A 24,738-nucleotide genomic window follows, 5' to 3' on the forward strand; every position below is an offset into this window, starting at 1 on the left:
TAAAGCTGCTGCCCTTACCTGGTCTGGCCTACATGTGACTCCAAACCCACAGCAATGTGATTGACTCTTAAAATGCCCTCTGAAATGGCTGAGCAAGCCACTCAGTTCAAGGGCAATTAGGGATGGGCAAAAAATGCTAGCCTATCCAGTGATGCCCACATCCCACAAATGAATAAAAAACAAAACCCATCCTGATTGGAAATATATCACCATTCCTTCATTGTTGCTCAGTCAAAATTCTGGAACTCCTTCCCTAACAATACTGTGGGAGTAACATCACCACAGTGGCTCAAAGGTGGCTTACCACCACCACCTCAATAGCAATTGGGGATGGGCAATAAATGCTGGCCTTGCCAATGATTCTACATCCTGTGAATGAATTTAAAAGTGTACACTTCATCCTTGAACACAGTGTTTTAAAATGAAATTGTTTGTTTACTTGGTCTGTGAGATTTTATGGTACCGAACTAAATGGCCCATCAAAATGAAATGTTTCGAAACTCTCTGGTTTCAAAACAAAGACTTCCATTCTTCTTAAATTTGCAAAGAGCAAGCTGTATCCAGAAAATTTAAGTAACTCAGCATGTTCCAAACTTTGAAATTAGTATTATAACACCTTCTGTACAAAGTACATTCAAACCATACTTCAACAATGTCAGCAGATTAAGTTTAATACAGATAAAACCAAAGCCTTTCAAAAAGTTTATAAAGACAAATGATTTACCTGGGCTTATCTGAGAATCAGTGTGTTCAGCCATTCAGACTCACCAAGGAAGTCATTACTGGGATATATATGGATTTGTGGCTCAGATTTGCAGAGATCCTCACTGCAACTATGCCCCTGCGGCTGTCCGTCATAGCAATCTACTGTTTGCAACTGAGTTCTCCAAGGATTACAATGGCCTCAGTCAAGAGTTCAAGAATTCACCTACCTAGGCTCAACTATCACCAGTAACCTGTCTCTCGATGCAGAAATCAACAAGCGCATGGGAAAGGCGTCCGCTGCTATGTCCAGACTGGCCAAGAGGGTGTGGGAAAATGGTGCACTGACACGGAACACAAAAGTCCGAGTGTTTCAGGCCTGTGTCTTCAGTATCTTCCTCTATGGCAGCGAGGCCTGGACAATGTATGTCAGCCAAGAGCGACGTCTCAATTCATTCCATCTTCGCTGCTTCTGGAGAATCCTTGGCATCAGGTGGCAGGACCGTATCTCCAATGCAGAAGTCCTCGAGGTGGCCAACATCCCCAGCATATACGCCCTACCGAGCCAATGGCGCTTGAGATGGCTTGGCCATGTGAGCCACATGAAAGGACACATTGTACAGCGAGCTCGTCACTGGTATCAGACCCACCGGCCGTCCATGTCTCCGCTTTAAAGACATCTGCAAACACGACATGAAGTCCTGCGACATTGACCACAAGTCGTGGGAGTCAGTTGCCAGCAATTGCCAGAGCTGGCGGACAGCTATAAAGGCGGGGCTGAAGAGAGGTGAGTCAAAGAGACTCGGCGGTTGACAGGAAAAGAGACAGAAGGGTAAGGAGAGAGTCAACTGTGTAACAGCCCCGACAACCAATTTTATCTGTAGCACCTGTGGAAGAGTCTGTCACTGTAGAATTGGCCTTTATAGCCACTCCAGGTGCTGCTCCACAAACCACTGACCACCTCTTCCCCATTGTCTCTCGAGACAAGGAGGCCAAAGAAGAAGGAGTCAAGTCGCTATGTGTGTCAGTAAGTGACTGGTGCATAACGTCTTCTGAAGTTATTTAAAGGTGCATTTAGAATATTCTGAGCAACTTTGGATTCTGCGTTTGAAGAGAAATTGTTCTTCCCATTGTATAAATCAGGAGAGAAGTTGATGCAATGGATGGTCAATCAGGATAATTTCAGGACTTCTGGTTCCACGTTTTGAAAAGAGGCTCACATAACAGAAATTCCTTTTATCAAAGAAAAGACTGAGAGGTGACATGATTTAGTTATGTGAAATACTGAGAGGCATGAATAATGTGGATGTAAACAGTACTTCTTCAATTTAAAATGATCACAAATATTTTTTCATAGTAAGGAATAGACTTCCATCAAAAGCAGTTAATGCTGTGTCCGCTTACCTGTTAAGATGTGTTGGATAAAAAATCAGGATGAAATGGAATTTAAAGTGAGAAAGGAGGTAGACACAATTGGCCAGATGCTCAATGGGACACAATCATTCCTGTTATGCTGAGCCACTGATAAGTCAAATAATTGTGATTAACTAAAACTGGATTCATATTCTAGACTCCTCACTTGATTAACCTCAAAGAGCCCAAGGACGATTTATTTTTTTGGGTTAAGAAAAGCAACATTTTTTTTATACAATGGAAGCAAATACTACCAATGTAATACATTCAAATATCTAAGTTGGCTAATTGACAGAAGACAGTCATAGCTAATGGACAATTTTAAATTACATAGAGGTACATAAAATGTACAGCAGAGAAACAGGCCATTCGGTCCAACATGTTTATGCTCCACACAAGTCTCCTCCCACCTTATTTATCTAACCTTTCATGTACTTACATAGATTCCCCTTCAATGCATTTATGCTATTTGTCTCAATCACTCCGGGTGGTAGGGAGTTCCACATTCCAGATTGGAGGGATGTTTGTGATATTTGTTAGGGGTCATTGCTGGGACCATATATATTCTATATAGATGATGTGCTGTATATAATCTGGACTTGAGTATAGGGGCAGAATACCAATTTTTGAAGGGAACACAAAAAGTGTGACTGAGACTAACTGTGTAAAGAACTGCAGAAACTTTAGGAGTCTATAAACAAATCAGTAGATTGGGCTGATGAAATTTAATACTGGCAAATCTGATATATTCTGAGACAATGAAAAAAGAGAGGATATGTACACTAACTAGTAAAACTTTTAAGAAAGTTAAGAGCAAAGAGACATGGGGGTTTAAATACACAGACCTTTAAACGTGATAAGTAACAAGGCATAGAAGATCCTAGTTTCTATAAATGGAGCATGGACTACAAAAGCACATCTATACAAATCATTAGTTAGGCTCCAAGTGGAATTTTGCCAAGTTTTGGGTGCCTTACTTTAAGCCTTGGAGAGGGAGCAGAAGAGATACAATAAGATGTATCAAGGATGAGAGGCTTTAGGTAGCAAGAGTGCATAAAGAGGCTGGGACTTCTTTGTCATTAAACCAAAGGTTAAATAGAGATCTGATAGAGATGCTCAAGACTAATGAGGGGTTATGATCAGGTAATTATTATCATTGCTCAGTGAGTTGGTAACTAGCAGTCATAAATTTGAATATTATTACCAACAGAATGGAGGGAGAGTTTAGGAGATTTTTCGTATGTGGCAGGCATGCCTTACCAGAAAGTTTGGTGGAAGCAGAATACATTTTCTAAATAAAATAGAATCCTAATTATTTGAAAACAAGATTAAAGACTGCACTGCAAGGACATCAGAATGAGATTGAATGGATAACTGTTTTGGAGAGCTGGATCAAGCACCATGGATCAAATGGCCTGCCTCTGTGTTGTAAAAATTCTACCATTCTGTGATTCTGAGAATGTTGAATACTTTGAAACAGCCTGTAATTTCCAGAAGTCCAATAGAAATTTCACCAACCTTTTTATCCTGCTGCAGGTTCTATCTGTGGATACTCCTCTCCCTTGGAGATTATTGGTTTAATTTGTCACAGTTTGTTTAGGGACCCAAGCTACTGGACCAAATGACCTTCTTCTGTCTGTATTTTCTTACATCTTGTGCATGTCTTGGTGTATGTGGAGTCGAAATTGTGTATTCTTGTCTATTGTACTGATGACTGTTCCTTGTGGTATATTCACTGCATCGCCACTATTCCCCAGTATAACATTGTTTCCCTTTGCATATTGCACATATCTCTCATCATTCCTAACTGTACGTCACATTGTTGGCTATTATAAGCTCCATTTTTGGTTTTGGTAAAATAAACTTCTGTGGCAGGAACCAACATCAGCTCCTAACAGCTTTTTTATTTCATTTGTTTGTGTATGCAGTACGTGCTTTAACTTGACAACTAATCTATGCCAAGTTTGTTCACCTCCTGACCTATGTGCCATCACCATCTGGTTATCAGCTTGGGCTAGTCCTTCATCGCTTTTTGCGGAGAGGGTGATATCTTTACAAGCTCTGCCTAGCTCGCAGAATTATGGTAACGTCGGGATCACAGCACATTTGTATTGGCTATAATGCGCTTGGGACGTGTTGAGGTGAAAGGCGCTATATTAACGCAAGTTTGTCTTTTTGTATAAAGAGCAATTCTCAGCAGGATTCTAGTTATGCTAATGCTATTCTGGCTATTATTGAATATCCTCCCCCACAGTTTTCAGTACAAAGTTTGTACAGTTCACAATTTAACACCCTTTACCCCTTCGTCCCTCTTCACATGCAACACACTGTCCGATTCCATGTCTCCTTAAACCACTTCACAAATATTGCCATTTTTTAATGTTTAGTAAAAACATAATCCTCCTAATGGATAACGGATGATCGGATATTCTAAACCACAGATGTTTGATGCGGGAGTGATTGTTTTGGGGAGTGAATTGATCAAGATGTCAGGCTTTGCGCTGTACTTAGAATTGACAGACACGTTTATCTGGGAGAAACACGGGCATTTCATTTTCAATTCGGGAAGGAAGGAGGCGGACTGTTTGCGGCCGGAGGGTTTGGACAGTGGATATTATTTATAGATGGCACTCATTCCGAATTGTGTCAGTGGGATGTCTGGGAGTAGGGATGCGGGTGAATGAACAGCTTCAGTGTTTGTTTGGCTCCGATCTCGGTTGGCACCGTGATCTGCAGATCTCGGGTACACGCCCTGAAAGCCTGGGAAATGGAAGGGGCTGCTCCGGGAGAATTCACTGTAAAGACGGTCCCACTGGAATTGCCAGCCTCCCCACTCGGCTTACTCGATCGTTACTTTGCCAGCAATAATGGATCCGCGGAGCGTTTCAGATAAAATGCACTTGATGCCCACCTTTTTGTGATCGTTTCTCCCTTTCACTTCTCTGTAAATAGTCTGACTTTACAGCAGATGTGTCTCCCTCCCAGCCTCACTAAATCGTCATGTACTGTTAACTTAAGTGCTTCAGTGCCCTAATTGCGAGTGATTTTGTGGTTAAATCCGTTTAACAGCGTGACATTATGGGTGTGATCAATTTATAGTGCCCACCATAATCTGCTGGTACAATAAGCACTCTTTGGCCCCCAATAGCATCTGGATCATAATCTCCTTTGCATTCAATGAATGCAAGTTAAATGAGCAGTGCATATATATGAGGGTGTATGTGTGAGAGCGGGTTTTAGAAATGGATTCTACTCTGTGTTGTATTAAATATGTGGGTACTGGGTCGGTGCAGGTTGTTTTCTTTTTGCAATTGCATCGATTACATTCACTCCTGCATCGTTTGGGGGGCACGGCGATTGCAGCTTTTTCTGCCATCTCCTGTAATAAGGAGCTGCCTCTCTCCCCCCCACCCCCCAGTTAAGGTGCAGTCAGCAGTGGGAGTGTTGGGTGTTGGTGGATTGGCGCAGGCTCAGTGTCTATTTGACGTCAGTGTGGAGTGGGGCTGAGGCTGGCGCACTCTCTGTCTCTCCCTCCATTGTGAGCAGCTGAAGGATGAGATCGGGCTGACTCGCTGCCGCCGCCGCCGCCCAATACACACCAGCCAGACTGAGCCCGTGACAGACCCTGCCGGCCAGAGCCCCTCTGATCTCTCTCCTCCCCACGCATTGGAAGGGCAGCAATCTTGAGTGTGCAAACCTGCAACAACAACAACAACAAAAAACCCAGCCCCCTCCAAAGGATATCTTTTCCTCCTTCTTCCCCCTCATTCGCTATTCACCGGCAAAGGAAAAGAAGCGAGCCCGGCCCACCTCATCCCTGGCTTTGGATGTGTGATTAAAACCCAGCGTCTAACAACAGAGGGTTCAGTCTGAGAGTGAGTGTGAGAGTGAGGAGAGGCCAGAGCTTGTGCTACTTTACAGCAGTAACCATGGGATGTACAATGAGCGCCGAGGAGAGGGCAGCCATGGAGCGGAACAAAGCCATCGAGAAAACCATCAAAGAGGATGGCATCAGCGCCGCCAAGGATGTGAAGCTGCTGCTTCTCGGTAAGAGCCAAGCTGCCCGCGCTCCCCATAGCAACCCCTTCCTTCCCTGCCTCCCTCCAAGGCGGACTGGAGAGTCTGCTCCGCCGGCCTGCTTTCCTCCTGCCTTCCCTCTCTCTCTTTAATCTTCCTTTATCTCCTTACATTTGTTAACGCCCGCTTTTCCTCCCCTTCCCAAACCCCACTTTCTCACATTTTCTCTTTTTTTTGTTTTCCAACAGGGGCGGGCGAATCAGGGAAAAGCACCATTGTAAAGCAAATGAAGTAAGTGGCTTATGTTTTTACATTTTTTGACCTGTCATTTTATATGGATTTTAATACCGCGCATACACTTCCCTATATGTTCACGCCGCATTTTGAGTCGAGACTGTATCTTGAGGTTAGATGTACATTAATGGCAGAGGCCCGCCATATTTATGGTGCTGTTATCTCACTCTCCTATCTCCAATATATTGATGGCTTTGATGGAAGAACTGTGACTCTTCCCAACATGTACAGTGTGGTGATGGAAGAGTCAGATTTTTTAGGGGGAGGGGACCTTAATTTTTGTTTTGATATTCCTATTTCTTTGGAAAGGGGTGTGGGGCTGGTGTATTTATGCTGTAGCTCGATCACCATAGCAGGACTTGCTTCAGTGAGTGTGCAAGGATGCATCAGGACTGAGACTCAGCTTCAGAGGAGGGGCAGGGGAAAATCATCCCCAGCTACCAATTAACCTTTAATGCCAAGCTTTCATCTTGCAACCTTTTTGTCATGTTTGATCACTTAAAACTGGATTAAAAGCCAGTTATGTGGCGCTTTTTCACATTACATAGAACGCAGATTTAACCTGACAGACGGCAGATTGAGCATTTGCCATTTAAAGCTTCTTTTAACTGAGATTTCACAATTATACAATGTTATAATTAATCAGCCAGAATTCTCTTGGTTTGAGTAACAGTGGTGATAATCTCATTGTTAAAAAATGTGTGGGATTACCTGGGTCTCATAGGTTGGTCCTGCCCTTCCCTATCCATTCCTTTGAATATTATTTTCTTTATAGATAGTATGACATCCTCACAATTTGGGGGATAAGGGAATGTGTCTGATCATAAGTACCAATCAGTTATTGCTGTACGAGAATAATTCAAACGTTTTTATTATCGATGGCCCAGGTCTGTGTGTTATGTACATAAGTGTCCATGTACACAAATCACTAAATACTAGTGGTCATGCACAAAAAAGTAATCAGCGACCAATGGAATGTTGGCCTTTACCTCAAGGGGGCTAGAATACAAAAGTGAGGAAGTTATGCTTCACTTGTACTGAGCCTTGGAGATACCCCATTTGGAGTGCTGTTTGATTCTGGCCATCACATTTCAGGAGGGTCTTGGGAGAGGGTACAGTGCAGATTCGCTAGAATGACACTGGGGCTTAAAGGGATAAATAATGACAGTTTGCATAAAATTGTATTCCCTTGAGTTTAGACAGTTGAGTGGTGATCTGATTGAGGTGTTCAAAATAACAAAAGGATTTGATAGAGTAGATACAAAGGAGCTGTTTTCTCTGGTGGGGTAATCCAGAATAAGAGGGGAGCACAATTTTGAAAATAGATCTAGGACTTTCTGAATTGAAAACAGGAAGCACATTTCCCACATAAAGCGAATGAGAAATCTGGAGCTGTCTTTCTGAAACAGCTGTAGATTCTAGATCAATTGAAATTTCAAGACTGAAATTGATAGATTAGTTTTGGGTAGGGAGATTGAAATATGGATCAAAGGCACGTAAAGGTATTTGACGAAGATTAGTGATCTAATTGAATGACAGAACAGGTTTGAGACTGTGAATGGTCTATTTCTGTTCCTATCCGCGACTGGCCCAGGTCTGCGTCTTATAGCTTGGGCCTGCATATTTGCCTGTGCATCTGCTTGAAAGCTTTTTTTTTGTAGTGATCTATATGTCTTGATTCAGTGGAATACTGCCTGTACAACACATTTCTGTATTACAAGCCAGATCAGATGATTGTATGCATAACTGGCTGGAAGCCTAGTTCTGTGTACTGGAACCCAGGTTCATGCCTGTTTACCAGAGCCTGGGTCTTCTCTGCGTGTCATTGTCCAAATTGTAGCCCAAAAGTGATGATACTGTAGCTTGGATGTATGTTTGTCTGTTGGGCCTAGGTTGGTACAATGTGATTGGCTTCTGATTTGGGTTTGGTTTGTGGGCCTGGGTTGGTGTGTTGCAGGTTGGGGTTTGGGCATTCTGGCCCAGGTTGGTGTGAAGTGGCCTTGAGTCTGTGTTTTGCGACCCAAGTGGTTCATTTGGGCCCAGGTTTCTGTGTTTTGGCTTGGGTGCACTTCCACCTTCAACATCGTCTGTATCCACTTTTGCCTCAGTTTATCTGCTGCAACCTTCATCCATGCCATTGTTACCTCTAGACTTTACTATGCCAATGCTTCCTCGCAGACCTCCCACATTCTTCCCCGTAAACATGAAGTCATCCAAAACTCTCTTGCTCATGTCCTAACTCTCACCAAATCCCATTCACCCATCACCTCTGTGTTCGCTGACCCACATTGGCTCCCAGTCTGGCAGTACCTTGATTTAAAAAAAAATCTCATCATTGTTTTCAAATCCTTTAATGGCCTTGTCCCTGCTATCTCTGTAATGTCCTCTGGCCCCACTATTTTCAGATATGTGCACACCTCTAATTCTGGCCTCTTGAACATTCCTGATTTTAATCACTCCACGATTGGTGGCTGTGCCTTCAGCTGCCTAGGCCCCAAGCTCAGGAATTGTCTTCCCAAACCTCTCTGCCTCCCTACCTCTTTCCTCCAGTAAGAAGCCCCTTGAAACCTATTTCTTTGTGGTCACCTGTCACTATGTCAAAGGTGCTATATAAATACAATTTCTTATTAGGTTGGTGTTTTTGGTGTCTCGGGCTATGTGCTGCGTTGTGCTGGTTTGACGTTGACCACAGTTGATTCGTTTGGGCTCTGGGTCTGTTCTGCTCTGAGTCTTTGTGTCGACCCGGAGCAGGGCGGTCTGACCGGGTCGTTGAGAGGTGGACCGGGGTCTGTTTGTTGGGGGCCGGGTTGAGCTGGAGCAGCCTCTGGGAGGTCAATCTGACCTGGGGCAGCCGGTTCTGGGCAGTGACAGAGGCCGGGAACGGCTCTCCCCGTCCCCGCGGCGCTGATGAGCTGGAGGACGGAGGGGTTTGCGCACCGGGGCCGGGACGAGCGGGCGCCGAGCGCTTTTCAGGCGCTTTGGTTGGTGGACAGCGCCCAGGGAAGCGGCTGAACGCGGCTTCGGGAGAGCTCGTGCTGGATCGGGCGGATTCGGCGCTGGGAGGGCGGGTCTTTCGCCGCGGGGCGGGAGGAGGAGTCAGTTCCCTGGGCGGCAGTGACCCGAGCTTCGGGATGTTGTCCAAGTTGACCGAGGCCCAAATGTTTGAGATCCTAGCGCTGGACTAGCACTGGAGACACGGGGCCATTAGTTTTGCTTGTTGAGCGCCTGATGCATTGTATGGTTTTAGTCAGTCAGCAGCATGAAGCATTCTCGCTTCCTTTGCCAGCAGTTCTGCAGAATATGCTCATTCACATTACAATGCATGTCCCACAGCAATAAAGAGAGAGCGGAGCAGGTTTTTGCATATACTTGAAAGTTGCAATATGAGATTTATAATTCTTATAGCTGCCAGGCTTGACCTGATGAATGGGAAAGACCTGTACGGGACAAGAATGAAGGCCTGCTTTGCTTGCCTCGATGGAAGGGGTCCCAAGTGTTAATCCTTATTAGTGACCAGAAACATCAGGGCCAGCTATCTATGTAGGTGGTTTGTATGGCTAATAAAATCACAGCACTGTTCATTTACAATGCTGCTGCTAAAATTGAGACAGTCATCAGAAGCAACCAATACAAGCGCTTGCATTTATTTAGCGCCTTTAACATAAAAATGTCCCAAGACGCTGACCAATATAGGCCATGCCATGGTGAGAAAGCAGCATCCCTGCAGTCCAAACCATGTAATTTGAAATGGATGCCTTTTACTGCATGATTTGATCATAGCAAACTATTCGTCTGTACCACCTATCATATTGCTCTCAGCTGACCAAGAAATATCTTGGCAAAAATGGATAAAGGTGATTCCACATTCCCACCATATATATCTTAAAGAAAATGTAAATGAACATCTTAGTTTCCAATGACACTGGTCAATCTGTCTGAATTTGCTTTCGTAGTTCTTATTGTGTGATCTTTTCAGTGTAACGTTTCAACCTATTTGTAGTGTAAGGTTTCTTGAACAATGCAAATTATGTGATGTGTACAGAAGTTGTGAATTCAGGAGCTGTTGCAACAACTGGACACAGTAGTTTTTCTCAATTTCAAATACATTTAGATTTTAAAATTATTCCACAGGGAATGAGATGTGGGAATGACATTAAAGTAATTATCATTATAGGAGTATGTATTTTGATTCTACAGCACTCTTCTGTTTTAGAATAAGATGGCAAGTGAGAAACGTTCCTATGGTTTGAGAGCTTAATAGCTATTAAGAATAAGAACATTTGGCATCCTGATATCTGAACTGTGGAAAGGATAGACAAAATTCATAAAATATTTGGATTGATTCAGACATCTGTTGATGGGCAGAGAGTGAGAACAAACTCAAATACTGGTCTTGGTCTCCTAGAGACTTTTCACTGGTGTGCTCTGCAATATTTCAGATGTGAGTCAAATTTTAGATATTTGGTATCCACACCCATCTGGTTCCTTCAAGTGATATTTAAAAAGAGATCATGGATGTTCAAAGAATGTCTGGGTAGAGTTACTTGCAGATGTTCTTGGAACCATTTCCAGGTTCGTGCTGTAAACATCTGCCAAGTCACAGCTGATAAATAGTGGGAAGAGTCCTGGTCCACCACAATTCTTAATACCTGCAAACATCTGAAGACACAATAATAATGGGCGCAAGTTTGCATTTTTGGAATATAGCAATGCAAGTTCTGGAATCATCACCTGTGACATTTGGGTGTACCTGGATAGAGACGATTGCGATGAAGCCTGGATTAAAGTATGATCAATACCTTTCAAAGGAAACTTTTGGTTGGGTGGAATTCCAAATTTGGTAGAATTTGAACTGTGAGAGTCGTTCCATTTCTTAGAACGTTGAAAGTTAGAATGGAAGGGGATGTTTTTGTATGCCTTGCTTTGATAGAGATTCAGGCATTGTACTAATTGTGTAATACTGTGATCTTCCAAAAACTGAATTCCTTTTCTGTTACACATGGATTCTTATCGCTATCAAATTACTATTTAGTTGCAGAGAGACTGTTACCATGTGTCCCATCTCAAACTTGAGAACAAGAGCAACAAATAACATTTACATTCTTCGTGTCTGTTCTGTGTCTAATCATTTTGAAATGTTTAAAAGGTTACACCTTTTGCAAATACATTGTGACAAGAGTCAAATATCAAAAGGGTCAGAATACTGAAATTGCACCAAAGCACGCTTGCTATTATGAGGGTGCGAATATTGAAGTGATTCAGTCCTTTTTTTTTAGTTGTTTTTAATTTTAAAACTCCCAACAGTGCTATTGCTAGGTCCCTGATCTCTGCAATTCCAGATGACTAATTAGATATAGTGACAGTGAACCTGTTGCACCTGATCCTGTATAACCAGTTATTTTGCAGAGGGTCACCCTGCAGGAAGCAGGAGAATATTCAGTGCTCTTATAATAACAGCCAAAACAGGGAGGTTGACATTGTGTGAAATGCCATCCATTTATTTTAAATTAGTCATTTTATCTAAAATTTTGCTGTTAACGATTGTTGGTAAGAGTGTATTTCTATAGTGATATTGCACTGTGTTAATTGCACAACCAACAAAGTGATAATGCACCTGGTAAAGTTAGTGTCTTCCTTTGAATTGTCATGCAACCCTTTTAATGGTCCAAGCTGTAGGTCTCCCAGTTGCTGACTTGTTTTTTTTAATGCCCAGCTATAAAGCTGAGAGGCACTGTACAGCCTGCTAGGAAACATTTTGCATATGGTCCACTTTTCACTAACAATGTCAGATTTTGTCCTAGTGACATCATATGTAGAGACGTGGATATCACAGGGGCAGGAATGGATGTTGGATGTTCCGGGGTTTAGATGTTTCAAAAGGAATAGGGAGGGAGGTAAAAGAGGTGGGGGAGTGGCATTGCTAATCAGGGATAGTATCACAGCTGCAGAAAGGGAGGTCGTCGAGAAGGGTTTGTCTACTGAGTCATTATGGGTGGAAGTCAGAAACAGGAAAGGAGCAGTCACTTTGTTGGGAGTTTTCTATAGACCCCCCAATAGCAACAGATTGGGAGGCAGATTTTGGAAAGGTGCAGAAGTAACAGGGTTGTTGTCATGGGTGACTTCAACTTCCCTAATATTGATTGGAACCTCCTTAGTGCAAATAGTTTGGATGGAGCAGTTTTTGTAAGGTGTGTCCAGGAAGGTTTCCTGACTCAGTATGTAGATAGGCCAATTAGAGGGGAGACTATGTTGGACTTGGTGCTTGGCAACGAACCAGGCCAGGTGGCAGATCTATGGGTGGGAGAGCATTTCGGTGATAGTGATCACAACTCCCTGACCTTTACTATAGTCATGGAGAGGGACAGGAGCAGACGGGATGGGAAAATATTTAATTGGGGGAGGGGGAATTACAATGCTATTAGGCAGGAACTGGGGAGCATAAATTGGGAACAGATGTTCTCAGGGAAATGCACGACAGAAATGTGGAGGTTGTTTAGGGAGCACTTGCTGCGACTGCTGGATAGGTTTCTCCCGATGAGGCAGGGAAGGGATGGTAGGGTGAAGGAACCTTGGATGACAAGAGATGTGAAACAGCTAGTCAAGAGGAAGAAGGAAGCTTACTTAAGGTTGAATTAGCAAGGATCAGACAGGGCTCTAGAGGGTTATAAGGTAGCCAGGAAGGAACTGAAGAATGGACTTAGGAGAGCTAGAAGGGGACATGAAAAAGTCTTGGCGTGTAGGATTAAGGAAAATCCCAAGGTGTTCTACACTTATGTGAGGAACAAGAGGATGGCCAGAGTGAGGGTAGGGCTGATCAGGGATAGTGGAGGGAACTTGTGCCTGGAGTCGGAGGAGGTAGGAGAGGTCCTAAATGAATACTTTGCTTCAGTATTCACTAGTGAGAGGGACCTGGTCGTTTGTGAGGACAGCGTGGAACAGGCTGATATGCTCGAACAGGTTGAGGTTAAGAGGGAGGATATGCTGGAAATTTTGAATGATATGAGGACAGGTAAGTCCCCGGGGCCAGACGGGATATACCCAAGTATATTAGGGAAGCGAGGGAAGAGATTGCTGCGCCTTTGGCGATGATCTTTGCGTCTTCACTGTCCACTGGAGTAGTGCCGGATGATTGGAGGGTGGCAAATGTTGTTCCCTTGTTCAAGAAAGGGAATAGGGATAACCCTGGGAATTATAGACCAGTCAGTCTTACGTCGGTAGTGGGCAAATTATTGGAGAGGATTCTGAGAGACAGGATTTATGATTATTTGGAAAAGCATAGTTTGATTAGAGACAGTCAGCATGGCTTTGTGAGGGGCAGGTCATGCCTCACAAGCCTCATTGAATTCTTTGAAGATGTGACAAAACACATTGATGAAGGAAGAGCAGTGGATGTGGTGTATATGGATTTTAGCAAGGCATTTGATAAGGTTCCCCATGGTAGTCTCATTCAGAAAGTAAGGAGGCATGGGATACAGGGAAAGTTGGCTGTCTGGATACAGAATTGGCTGGCCCATAGAAGACAGAGGGTGGTAGTAGATGGAAAGTATTCAGCCTGGAGCTCGGTGACCAGTGGTGTTCCGCAGGGATCTGTTCTGGGACCTCTGCTCTTTGTGATTTTTATAAATGACTTGGATGAGGAAGTGGAAGGCTGGGTTAGCAAGTTTGCCGATGGCACGAAGGTTGCTGGAGTTGTGGATAGTGTGGAAGGCTGTTGTAGGTTGCAACGGGACATTGACAGGATGCAGAGCTGGGCTGAGAAGTGGCAGATGGAGTTCAACCTGGAAAAGTGTGAAGTGATTCATTTTGGAAGGTTGAATTTGAATGCAGAATACAGGCTTAAAGACAGAATTCTTGGTAGTGTGGAGGAACAGAGGGATCTTGGGGTCCATGTCCATAGATCGCTCAAAGTTGCCACCCAAGTTGATAGGGTTGTTAAGAAGGCGTATGGTGTGTTGGCTTTCATTAACAGGGGGATTGAGTTTAAGAGCCGCGAGGTTATGCTGCAGCTCTATAAGGCCCTGGTTCGACCACACTTGGAATATTGTGTTCAGTTCTGGTCGCCTCATTATAGGAAGGATGTGGAAGCTTTAGAGACTGTGCAGAGGAGATTTACCAGAATGTTGCCTGGACTGGAGGGCATGTCCTACGAAGAAAGATTGAGGGAGCTAGGACTTTTCTCATTGGAGCGAAGAAGGATGAGAGGTGACTTGATAGAGGGGTACAAGATGATGAGAGGCATAGATAGAGTGGATAGTCAGAGACTTTTTCCCAGGGTGGAAAGGGCTATCACCAGAGGGCATAATTTTAAGGTGATTGGAGGAAGGTTTCGGGGAGATGTCAGAGGTAGGTTCTTTACACAGAGAGTGGTGGGTGCGTGGAATGCGCTGCCAGCGGTGGTGGTAAAAGCAGATACATTAGGGACATTTAAGCGACTCTTGGATAGGTACATGGATGATAGTCGAATGAAGGGTAGGTAGTTAGTTTGATCTTAGAGTAGGTTAAAGGTTCGGCACAACATCGTGGGCCGAAGGGCCTGTAGTGTGCTGTACTGTTCTATGTTCTACGTTCTATGTTCACTCCAAATTTTTATCCATGAAGTGACGACAGAGTCTGTTCCCAGCCCTCCCTTTCCCCAAAACCTTCCAGGCCAATAGTCTTAAAAGCCTAAAACATAAACAAATGAATTCGGGTACCAGTGCTTAAATGGCTTTGTGTAGAACATTTGGGAGTCCCTGGCAACTCAGATGAAACTCATTAACAGCATAATATTTTTCAGACTGTTTCTGCAGAACGCTAAAAGCATGCGAGTTCCACAGGAGAGCTGGAGTTTGCAATATTTTAATCAACTCACAGACTGAAGCCTCAGAATTAGAATTATTTTGCTCACCTTAGAACTTTTTATAATTATTGCAATTTTGAGAATTTGAATGATGTAGAATATTTTCACCCAAATAAAGGCAATTATAGCATTTTAACTTCCCAACAGTCTAGATTCAGAGTTCTATATCTAATACCAGCTTTATTTAATTCTTTTGATTTCATGGGACTGAGTCTTGTGGTTGTCAGTTAAAGTGTTCCCCTTTTCAATTTTGGAATGCAGTTCTTTCTGTTGGGGACAGTGAATTGGTTAGAAAACTGTCATTTTGCATCTCAGAACTGAGTTAGAATCCAGTGTAGCCAACAGGATAAAACTTGGATGAAAATCTGCTCCTTGGAGCAATTGTAAGTGACATTGTGTGGGTCATTTTCAACCTAATTCCTACAAGGTGTAAGTTCATAGCATGCACTGCCCACAATTTTTATGAATCAGTAATTTCACTTGGGCAAAAGACATGGAAATTTAATTGCCATTATTGGTGCAGAAGGCAATTTTTTAGGTTAACTTCAAGGCACATTGTTGAGGGAAGGTTACTATGCAGTTAGCATGCTTTATAATTGCCCTGAAGCTGCTTGATGGTGCAGTATTGGTGCAGTATTGATGGAGCTTTATCCTATATCTAATCCTTGCTGCATCAGATTTGAGAGTGTTCAGTGGGGTGGTGCAGAGGAATCTTCCTGGATGTGTCTAATGGTGCTAATGAATAGAACAGTGGTCACTTTTATCAATCTCCAGGCACCCCTGGCAGCTTGAGTCATTTGGTAGCAGTCTTGCTTCCGAGTCTTGGCAGACATTTCAGTTCATCATTGAGGGAGTACTGCACTGTTGGAGGTGCTGTCATTTGGATAAACTGTTCTACTTGGGTCCCACATGCTTGTTCTGTTGGCTCAGGTAGACACTTGTGATTTCATGGTACTATTTGAAGAGTAGGAAGTTCTGATGCTCTATCTAACATTCCTCCTTCAACATTGGCAAAAACAAATTAACTGGCCATTTATTGTTCTTTGTGCCTCTCGATCTGAGAGGATGAAATCATTTGAGAGGGTATTGGGCAATAAACAATTGCAGAGATAAAGCCATGGGGAGATTTATAGATAAGGATGAGGATCTTGAAATTTAACGTGATGGGGGGGTGGGGGGGGGGGGGGTTGGCATGGGGATTGCAATGATGGGCAGCCAGGACGCTGGGAGGACAGCAAGGAAATAATTATTCAGGACATGACAAAGGTGAATATAAAGTTTCTAGTGGCTGTGGGGCCGAGGTAGGAAAATGCAAATTGTGGAGGTTGGGTTCAACACAGTGGAGAAAAATCAGTGGGGTGGGACCAGAGTTTGTGACAGGTGCCAGTGGTAATATCTTCTGGATATTTAGCTGATTGAAGTTGTAATGAAGCAAAACTTGATGTTGGACAGGCAGTCTGATGAAACGGAGGCAGTCTAGCAATCAAGGGAAATGGCAGATAAGGATATTATTTGTGAGAACTGACCCCATGCCTGCGAATGATGTTGCAGAAGGGCAGGATGTATCAAAGGAACAAGAGGCCAAGGATAGATCCCAGAGGTGATGGTGTGAGGAAGGGAAGAGACGCCAGAGATGCAATTTTATAGATTGGAATAGATCATACAAAGGCAGTACCACAGAGGTGGATGACTAAGAAGAGGCATTGGAGGAGGAAAGTGCAGTTTTCCTGTAGAAAAGTCGAAGTGCATCTCTTTTCCCCCTTTGCCTTAGAGTTGATGGCTGTACTTTCAACTGTCTGAGCCCTATGCCCTGGGATTCCCTCCTTAAACCCATTCTCCCACTTCTCCACTTTTAACCCCACGTCTTTGGCCAAGCTTGTGGTCACCCCTCCCAATATCTCCTCCTTAGGCTCGGACTCCTTTTGTTATATTGTGTCTCATGGAGCAGCTTGAGACGTTCTTCTACGTTAAAGGTGTAACTGTAGATGCAAGTTGTTGTTGATGAAGGCTAATGCAGTATAGTCACAATCACTGAGGATATCCCTTCTGACTTTGGCAAGGGCCGTTTTAGTTTGAGAAGGACAGAAGTAAAACTGAGAAACTCAAACCGGGAGCTTTAGGAGAGATGAACATGGAGCTGGGAGGCAACAGCACTTTCGAGGACCTTGGAGAGGAAGGAAGCTTGGTGTTGGAATGGTAGTTGGAAACAATAGATGGGTGATGGGTGAGTTTGTTAAGTAGTGGGATGGTGCCTGACAAAAGAGAAACATAAACAATATTGGCTAGCATTGGGACGAGGAAGTGGAGTTGAGTGGGAAGGGATTTAAGGGACCAGAAAATGGGTGTTGGATGATATTAGCTTGGGCGAGTATAGGTGATAAACTACAAGGAGATGAGGGTCTGGTTTGGAGGTGGCAGGTGGAAGGGAAGGAAGTAGCAGAGGTAACTACATAGATGGTCTTGATTTTTGAGAACAAGGAGATCCATGAGCTCCTTGCATTTGATGTTTTGAGTGATTGGTGGTGGGGTTGGAGGGGGGGGGGGTGGGTGGGAGAGTGGGGGAGGAGGGGTGGCAAAAAGAAACTTGTTCTTGACCTCCAGGATGATCTTGGAGTATTGCATGGCTTTGGCTGAGGAGGGCAAAGTATAAGCGATCCATAGCTGGATCCCTTAATTAGCTAAGCTAGATTGTAGAAATTTATAGCACAGACGGAGGCCATTGGGCCCATTGTGTTAGTGCTGGCTGACAAGTAGCCTTCCAGCCTAATCCCACTTTCCAGCTGTTGGTCCATAACCCTGTAGGTTACGGCACTTCAAGTGCACATCCAGGTACTTTTTACATGTTAAGAGGGTTTTTGTCTCTACCCACACTTTCAGGCAGTGAGTTCCAGATCCCCACTACCCTCTGGTGAAAACATTTGCCCACGAATCCCCTCTAAATCTCCTATCTTTACCCTAAACCTATGGCCCCTGGTTATGGACCCCTTAACCAAGGGGCTTCCTATCCACTCTAGCCATCTCATAATTTTATACACCACAGTTAGGTCTCCCCCAGCCTCTTCTGTTCCAAACAAAACAACCCTAGCCTTTCTAATCTTTCTTCAAAACTAAAATTCTCCAGTCCAGGCAACATCCTCATAAATCTCCTCTGCACTCTCTCTAGTGCAATCACATTGTTCCTATAATGCAGTGGCCAGAACTGCACACGGTATTCCAGCTGTGGCCTAACTAGTGTTTTATACAGTTCCAGCATAATCTCCCAGCACATATTCTATGTCTTGGCTAATAAAGGCGAGTATCCCCTATGCCTTCTTGACCACCTGATCTACCTGTCCAGACATTTGTGGACATGCACTCCAAGGTCGTTCTGCTTCTGTACACTTCTCAATAACCTACCATTTATTGTGTATTCCCTTGCCTTGTTAGCCTTCCCAAAATGCATTAGCTCACACTTCTCTGGATTGAACTCCATTTGCCACTGTTCCTCCCACCTAACTAGTCCATTGATATCGTCCTGCAGTCTACTGCTTTTTTTCTTCATTATCAACCACAATTTTGTATCGCCTGCAAACTTCTTAATCATACCCCCTGCATTCAAGTCCAAATCATTGATGTATACTACAAAAAGCACAGGACCAAGTACTGAGCCCCACAGAGCCCCACTGGAAACAGCCTTCCAGTCACAAAAACACCAATGGACTATTACCCTTTGCTTCCTGCTTCTGGCCCAATTTTGGATCCAACTTGCCACTTTGCCTTGGATCCCATGGGCTTTTACTTTCATGACCAGTCTGCCGCTTGGGACCTTATCAAAATCCTTGCTAAAAGACTACATCAAATGCACTACCCTCACCAACCTTCCTTACTAACTCCTCAAAAAAAAATTGATCGTGTTAGCCAGACACGACCTTCCCTTAACAAATCCGTGCTGACTGTTTTTGATTGTATGAAGTTTTGATGGAGCTTACTGTCCTCTGACTTAAGGAGGCAAAGAATGATAATGAAAGGTTATGACTGCAATATTAATCTGACTCTTTGAACAGATGCTGTCGAACCTATTGTGCATGACCAGCATTTTCTTTTCTAGTTTGATTTCCAGCATTTGTGTTCTTTTCATTTTGTGTAGCGCAGTGGTCTATGTTTATGCAAAAAGGTGATGAAAATGGCACCTCCATTTACCCTCGCTACCCCTTGTCAGCAAACCTGTTCGCACTCTTTGGGAACCAGGCAAATGCTCTGAATAAAAACAGCCCAGTACATTTATATCTCCTCTTTCTGTCTAATTACAACTGATTATTGAATAGTATTTATTTGGGCGTACTCTTAATACAAGATTTGCATTAAAAACAGTTCCATCTAACAGTTACTTCAAGAATGCAAACCTGTTTATCTAGAAGAGTACAGCACTTGTAATTGCTATTTTATCTCCCTGTGTTGGTCCTGTTTGACTTGATTTTACTACATTCACTCCATGTGGAGAAAATCATAAAACCTGATGTTGAGCAGACCAAATGTTCTAACTCCACAAATGTGCTCCTTCAATCAAACAACATTACCATTGAATGTATAGTTGCACCATAATACACTATTATACCAGACCAGTGGTTTCCTTATTTTGGGATGGGGTGTGTTGAGAGTTCAGATGGTCCAAGCTACAATGGATAAGTCTGTCAGTGAAATCTAAAAGGCTCCTCTCTAATTGCAGCCAACTTGAGCAATCTCTTGTCCTTTTCTACAAAAGGGTACATTGCTAATGGAGAACTGTCTGTTCATACAGCAAATCCATTGAGGGAAAAGCATAATCATCTATTACCTTGCAATCTCAGCAGTGTTGTCAACATGTTGATCAGTGGTGTTGTTACATGAGGTCTGAAATGTTCACTGCAGCCCAGGTACGTGCTTATATTTGCAGTGTTGTCACATGCTGGTTCTAAATAATACCCCGCTCCACTTATCGTAAAATGAAAGATTTTGTTTGTTTCTTTTGCACATGCTTCTAGTATGAAAAAGTCTCCTTGTTCTAACTTGTTTAATGCAAGCTGAAGCGTGTTCATCGGAATGGTCACATAACCCATTAATGTTCAATTTATAAATCTCCTTCTGACAGTGCAATTCCATTTAACTTTTTCTTCTTCAGAAGCTGTCCTTGCAACAATTTTCCAATAGTTTTCAAATTACAATTTAAAAAAAACACTACACCTTATCAATAAAATTTCTTCCACAAACCAACGTGATATAAAGGAACTAGAATTGTATGCTGCTGAATGCTATGATAGAGTTATGTAACCTCATGTTTTGATTTGATGAGATATATAAATACATTGTGCAATATGATAGTCTGTTAGTTGATTGTGGTATTTAGAAGTCAAGCATTGATTTGATAACATATCCAAGAGAAATTGATAGATTAAGTGCTTGTATTAAACTGCTTCGAAGGAAATTGGGGCCATAGTCCACCTTCATTTTGGATCCTGGTTTGAACCATTGCCTCCTTTGGTGAGGGAGGAAAGATCTGCCTCGTGATTTACTTTTCAAACCCTGTTGTTTTACCTTTAGAAGTAGAGTTTGAATCTAGCAAGGACAAAAATTGAAGAACTTCTATTGTCTACTCAGTTGACTTCAGTTTCTGAGGGTCAGTGGAATATTTCTGGAGCAGTCCATAGCACATACTGCCTGTTGTTAAGCAAGATTTAGGATTCGTCAGAAATCTCCCTGTAATAGTGCCGAGCATGGACTCTATTTTTTTAAAAAAATGTTGTACTATGGTAGTAGGATGCTCAAGATTGCAGTTAGCATTAATTAGTGAGGCAGCACAGGTGGATGTGCTGCTTTGTGCCTGATTTGGGAGCACTGATTACGGACAGTGGAAGGTTTATTCCTCAGGACTGCTATCGATCATCTGTTGAGTACATGAATAAACATAAACAAAATACTGAGAAGGATTTGATTGGGTGACTGTCTCTGATCTTAAGATATTAGTGATTATTTTCAGCTTATCTAGGAGGCAAGGAGGACTTGACCATTCTCTCAGAAGCCCACTGTGCTGTCATCAGTCAGTGCTGTGCAAATGTGTCTTGCCACCTTCACTTGATGCCTCCTCTGGTAATTACCCATGATTGGGAGGTATAGAAGGGAGGCACAGCCAGATAGGGATTCATCACTGCACCACTATTGCACATATGTGGTTGCATTAGTGGTGGTCTGGGAACAGATCACTCAGCAAGTCCACTTGGCTCAGGAGTTGCATAGCAGGAGAACCAGCAAGGACACAAAATGGGAATTAAAAAGGCTCTTGGTTGTGACCAACTCTTGGACTTGCCCAGTTCCAATTTATAAGAAATTCTATATATTTTTTAATATAAGTTGGTGGGTAGGCCCAGTATTCAAGTTTTAAAATGGTTTCTGTTACTGATTGCTGAAGGGGTTTTATTCTGGTTTGTATGTATGTGTGGGTGGGGGTTAGGTGAATATTTACATTGTCTAATTTAAGGCCTCATGAAAACATTGGACTGAATTTTCCTGTTCGAGTTGCGAGCCCAACGTCTGGCTGATTTCTGGATTCCAAACCTGGGCATGCACGTGGCGAGACATCAGGCACAATCTTCTCGGAGGAGGCCAATTAGGAAGCTGCCTCTGGCAGTCACGTCCAATTACGAACAGCCCGAGAACCCAGGAGAGCCAATCAGAGTGCACTAAGTGGAGGGCAGCCGACAGACCCACTGTGAATGCTGTGTACTGCTGAGGTCAATGGAGAAGGATAGGGCAGGACAAGGTGGAGGTGCCTTACTACTAAGAGGAATTGGCTCCCGGTCCCTATGCCCAGCACTATCCAGTGGATCCATTCTGCAGGTGACAAGCAAACAATTGCAAGTATTTGCTTGCCACTGACCTGAGGATTGCCAACTTTGTTTTTTAAAGTGACCACTGCATCTAAACTTCAGGGCACTCTGATCTTGCCTCCTGTGAGTAGAAAAACAACAGACACAGCATGGCTTCCATGTGCCATTGGCAAAATTCCATAGCCCTCCAAAAATGCCTATTAATTCCCTCTGTAATTACCTTAATTGGCTTCCTGCCACTGACAGGCAGGTTGCTGTCCGCACACGTATCACACCCCTGGGAAAAGTAGGAGGAGATGGGAACACATCAGGCGATAACTGTCTGCCAGCAATTTTTCAAATTTTTCCGGCCCCCTCCCCCCGCCTCCGATCCCAGCTCCTTTTGGCCTGGGAAAATTCCCCCAGCTGACCGCTTTGACGTTGACCTTAATTACAGAGGGGTGTACACTAGTATCAACCTGGAATCCTAATCCAATGAAATAAGTCTTGTTCAACATAGCTTTAAGTTGAGGGGTGATAGATATAGGACAGATGTTAGAGGTAGTTTCTTTACACAGAGAGTAGTAGGGGCGTGGAACGCCCTGCCTGCAATAGTAGTGGACTTGCCAACTTTAAGGGCATTTAAGTGGTCATTGGATAGACATATGGATGAAAATGGAATAGTGTAGGTCAGATGGTTTCACAGGTCGGCGCAACATCGAGGGCTGAAGGGCCTGTACTGCGCTGTAATGTTCTATGTTCTAACTGATCTAGGCTAGGGAATTTCCTCTGAGCTGGTGCTGCTCCACTGTTGTAACATCACCAGAGGTGTAGCAGAAGCCTCATGTACGTCTGAAAGTGATATCAGTGGAGCAGGAGCAGCTGTGAAAATGTTCCCGGGAAAGGTGTTTGTTTTGAAGTTGTGGATTCCTTTTTTGTCTCTGGTCAGTTGCTGCAAAAAGCATTTTGAAGTTTCTGATAGTGCATGATGCCATTTATCTTCTATTCTGCCATGTTGGTGATCAAAGAAGAGAAAGGCAAATAACCAGGCTGGTGCTCCACATTCTTCAGTTTTCCTGTTTTGCTTTGTTGCTACGTAAATTGGTTGGGGCAGGGACTTGTACACCGTTCATTTTGTGTGTGAAACTTTTCATCATAGACTACTGTTTAAGAGTTACTAAAGAAAGCTTCTAAAACCTTAGAGTGTTTATGGTTTTGGAATAGATGATGTCAAGTTAGGTAAAGTCTTGTGCTTGTCTGCAGATTCATTATTGCTTCTATGTAACTTTACTTGAGAAATTCAAATTAATTGTTTTTATCCTGAGCTGTATGGTTTGGCAATATGGTGCATTATAGCATTATAGAGAGATCTGAAGAGTGGTGGGTAGGTTCTTTCTTCAGGTGTAGACCCCATGCATAAGACTATATTTCAGGTTGTCGGAAATGACAGCATCCTATGTGAGCTGACTTGTATGGATGGGATGAATAAAAACAGAATTGAGAGAAGTGTCCCAAATTAACAGGGTTTCAACCTTTAAAAAAATGCATAAGAAACTGTGGGGAAATGCAGGTAGCCAAATATGGCCAAATCCTCTGTGGCACAGCTGATAAACACACAGTATCACTGGGCTGTTCTTCATGTACTAAAATTGTTCTTGCGTATTGCTGAAAATAGAGACATTTTGTCGAAGCTTTTCGTCCTGCACTCATCAGGACAATCCGTAAGTATACCAATGTAAGGGAAACAACAAATTTATACTGTATGAGAAGAGAGTGCTGATTGGTTGACAAGTGGACTTTGATTGGTAGAGGAGTTGCCATGGAGACTGCACCAGTTTATGGTGACTGACCATTAGCTGCCAAGCTTTATTTGAAATTTAAACCAGGCAGCTTGGCTGTGGTCAAGGCATTGCCTTGAGGAACGAACCAGCAAATGGCGGTCACTTATTTTGTTTTGCTGAAACAGGTACAATGTATGTGCACGTTCTTTCTGTCTGCAAAGAACAGGCCCCTTTGTATTGATATATGTAGCCTCCATTACGTGCAAATGTGCCACACTGTGAGACCTACTGACAATCTTAAATTGGTTGTCAGCATAATTCTTAACACAGTGAGGATTATTTAGCAAATGTTGGCCAATCGTGGAATCACATCTAATGTTGGACACTTTTGAGTTTTGCAAGCATGGGCTGGTTGGGTACGGCCTGTACCTTGCCCATTGCAAACAGCAGAAGGGACAGGTTGTTTCATACGATCCGCCAGTCTTTGGGACGTACGGCCTATATACCTAGCATCACGCTGGCATTGAATTCATTTTTCACATTACACACTTGTGTGATAGGCAGAATGTCTTTTTGGCTTGACGTCAGCATCCTGTTAGTGGCAAACACCGCACGTGTTGCTACTGCATAGTAGTAGCACGATACAGCTAGTTTCACCTGATGGTCAAATTTTTGTGATACATTACCCTTCCAGGGTAATCTGAGGTAGACTGGGCACTTTTCAGGGATGAAAATGATGGCCTTAGGCCAGTGAGATGACAAAATGTCTCTTTTCAACAATGCTCAAGTTCCGTATTTAAAATTTATTGACCATCCCTAATTGCCCTTAACTGAGTGGCTGGTTAGGCCACTTCAGAGGGCATTTAAGAGTCAA

At 43.3% G+C, this 24,738-nt stretch overlaps 1 protein-coding gene across 3 annotated transcripts in view; it reads left to right on the forward strand.

The window, feature by feature from the left end:
- The first annotated feature begins 5,990 nt into the window (after positions 1–5,990).
- The window catches only part of LOC137379046 (guanine nucleotide-binding protein G(o) subunit alpha), a 254,296-nt gene continuing 235,548 nt past the window's right edge, over positions 5,991–24,738 (forward strand). For all 3 annotated transcript variants that reach the window (XM_068049653.1, XM_068049652.1, XM_068049651.1), the window contains exons 1-2: positions 5,991–6,162; positions 6,381–6,423. In XM_068049653.1, the coding sequence (XP_067905754.1) occupies positions 6,045–6,162; positions 6,381–6,423 (161 nt within the window). In that variant the 5' untranslated portion in view covers positions 5,991–6,044. The remainder of the gene's footprint in view (positions 6,163–6,380; positions 6,424–24,738) is intronic.

The sequence above is a fragment of the Heterodontus francisci genome, chromosome 17 (genome assembly GCF_036365525.1).
Source record: "Heterodontus francisci isolate sHetFra1 chromosome 17, sHetFra1.hap1, whole genome shotgun sequence".
NCBI classification, from domain to species: domain Eukaryota; kingdom Metazoa; phylum Chordata; class Chondrichthyes; order Heterodontiformes; family Heterodontidae; genus Heterodontus; species Heterodontus francisci.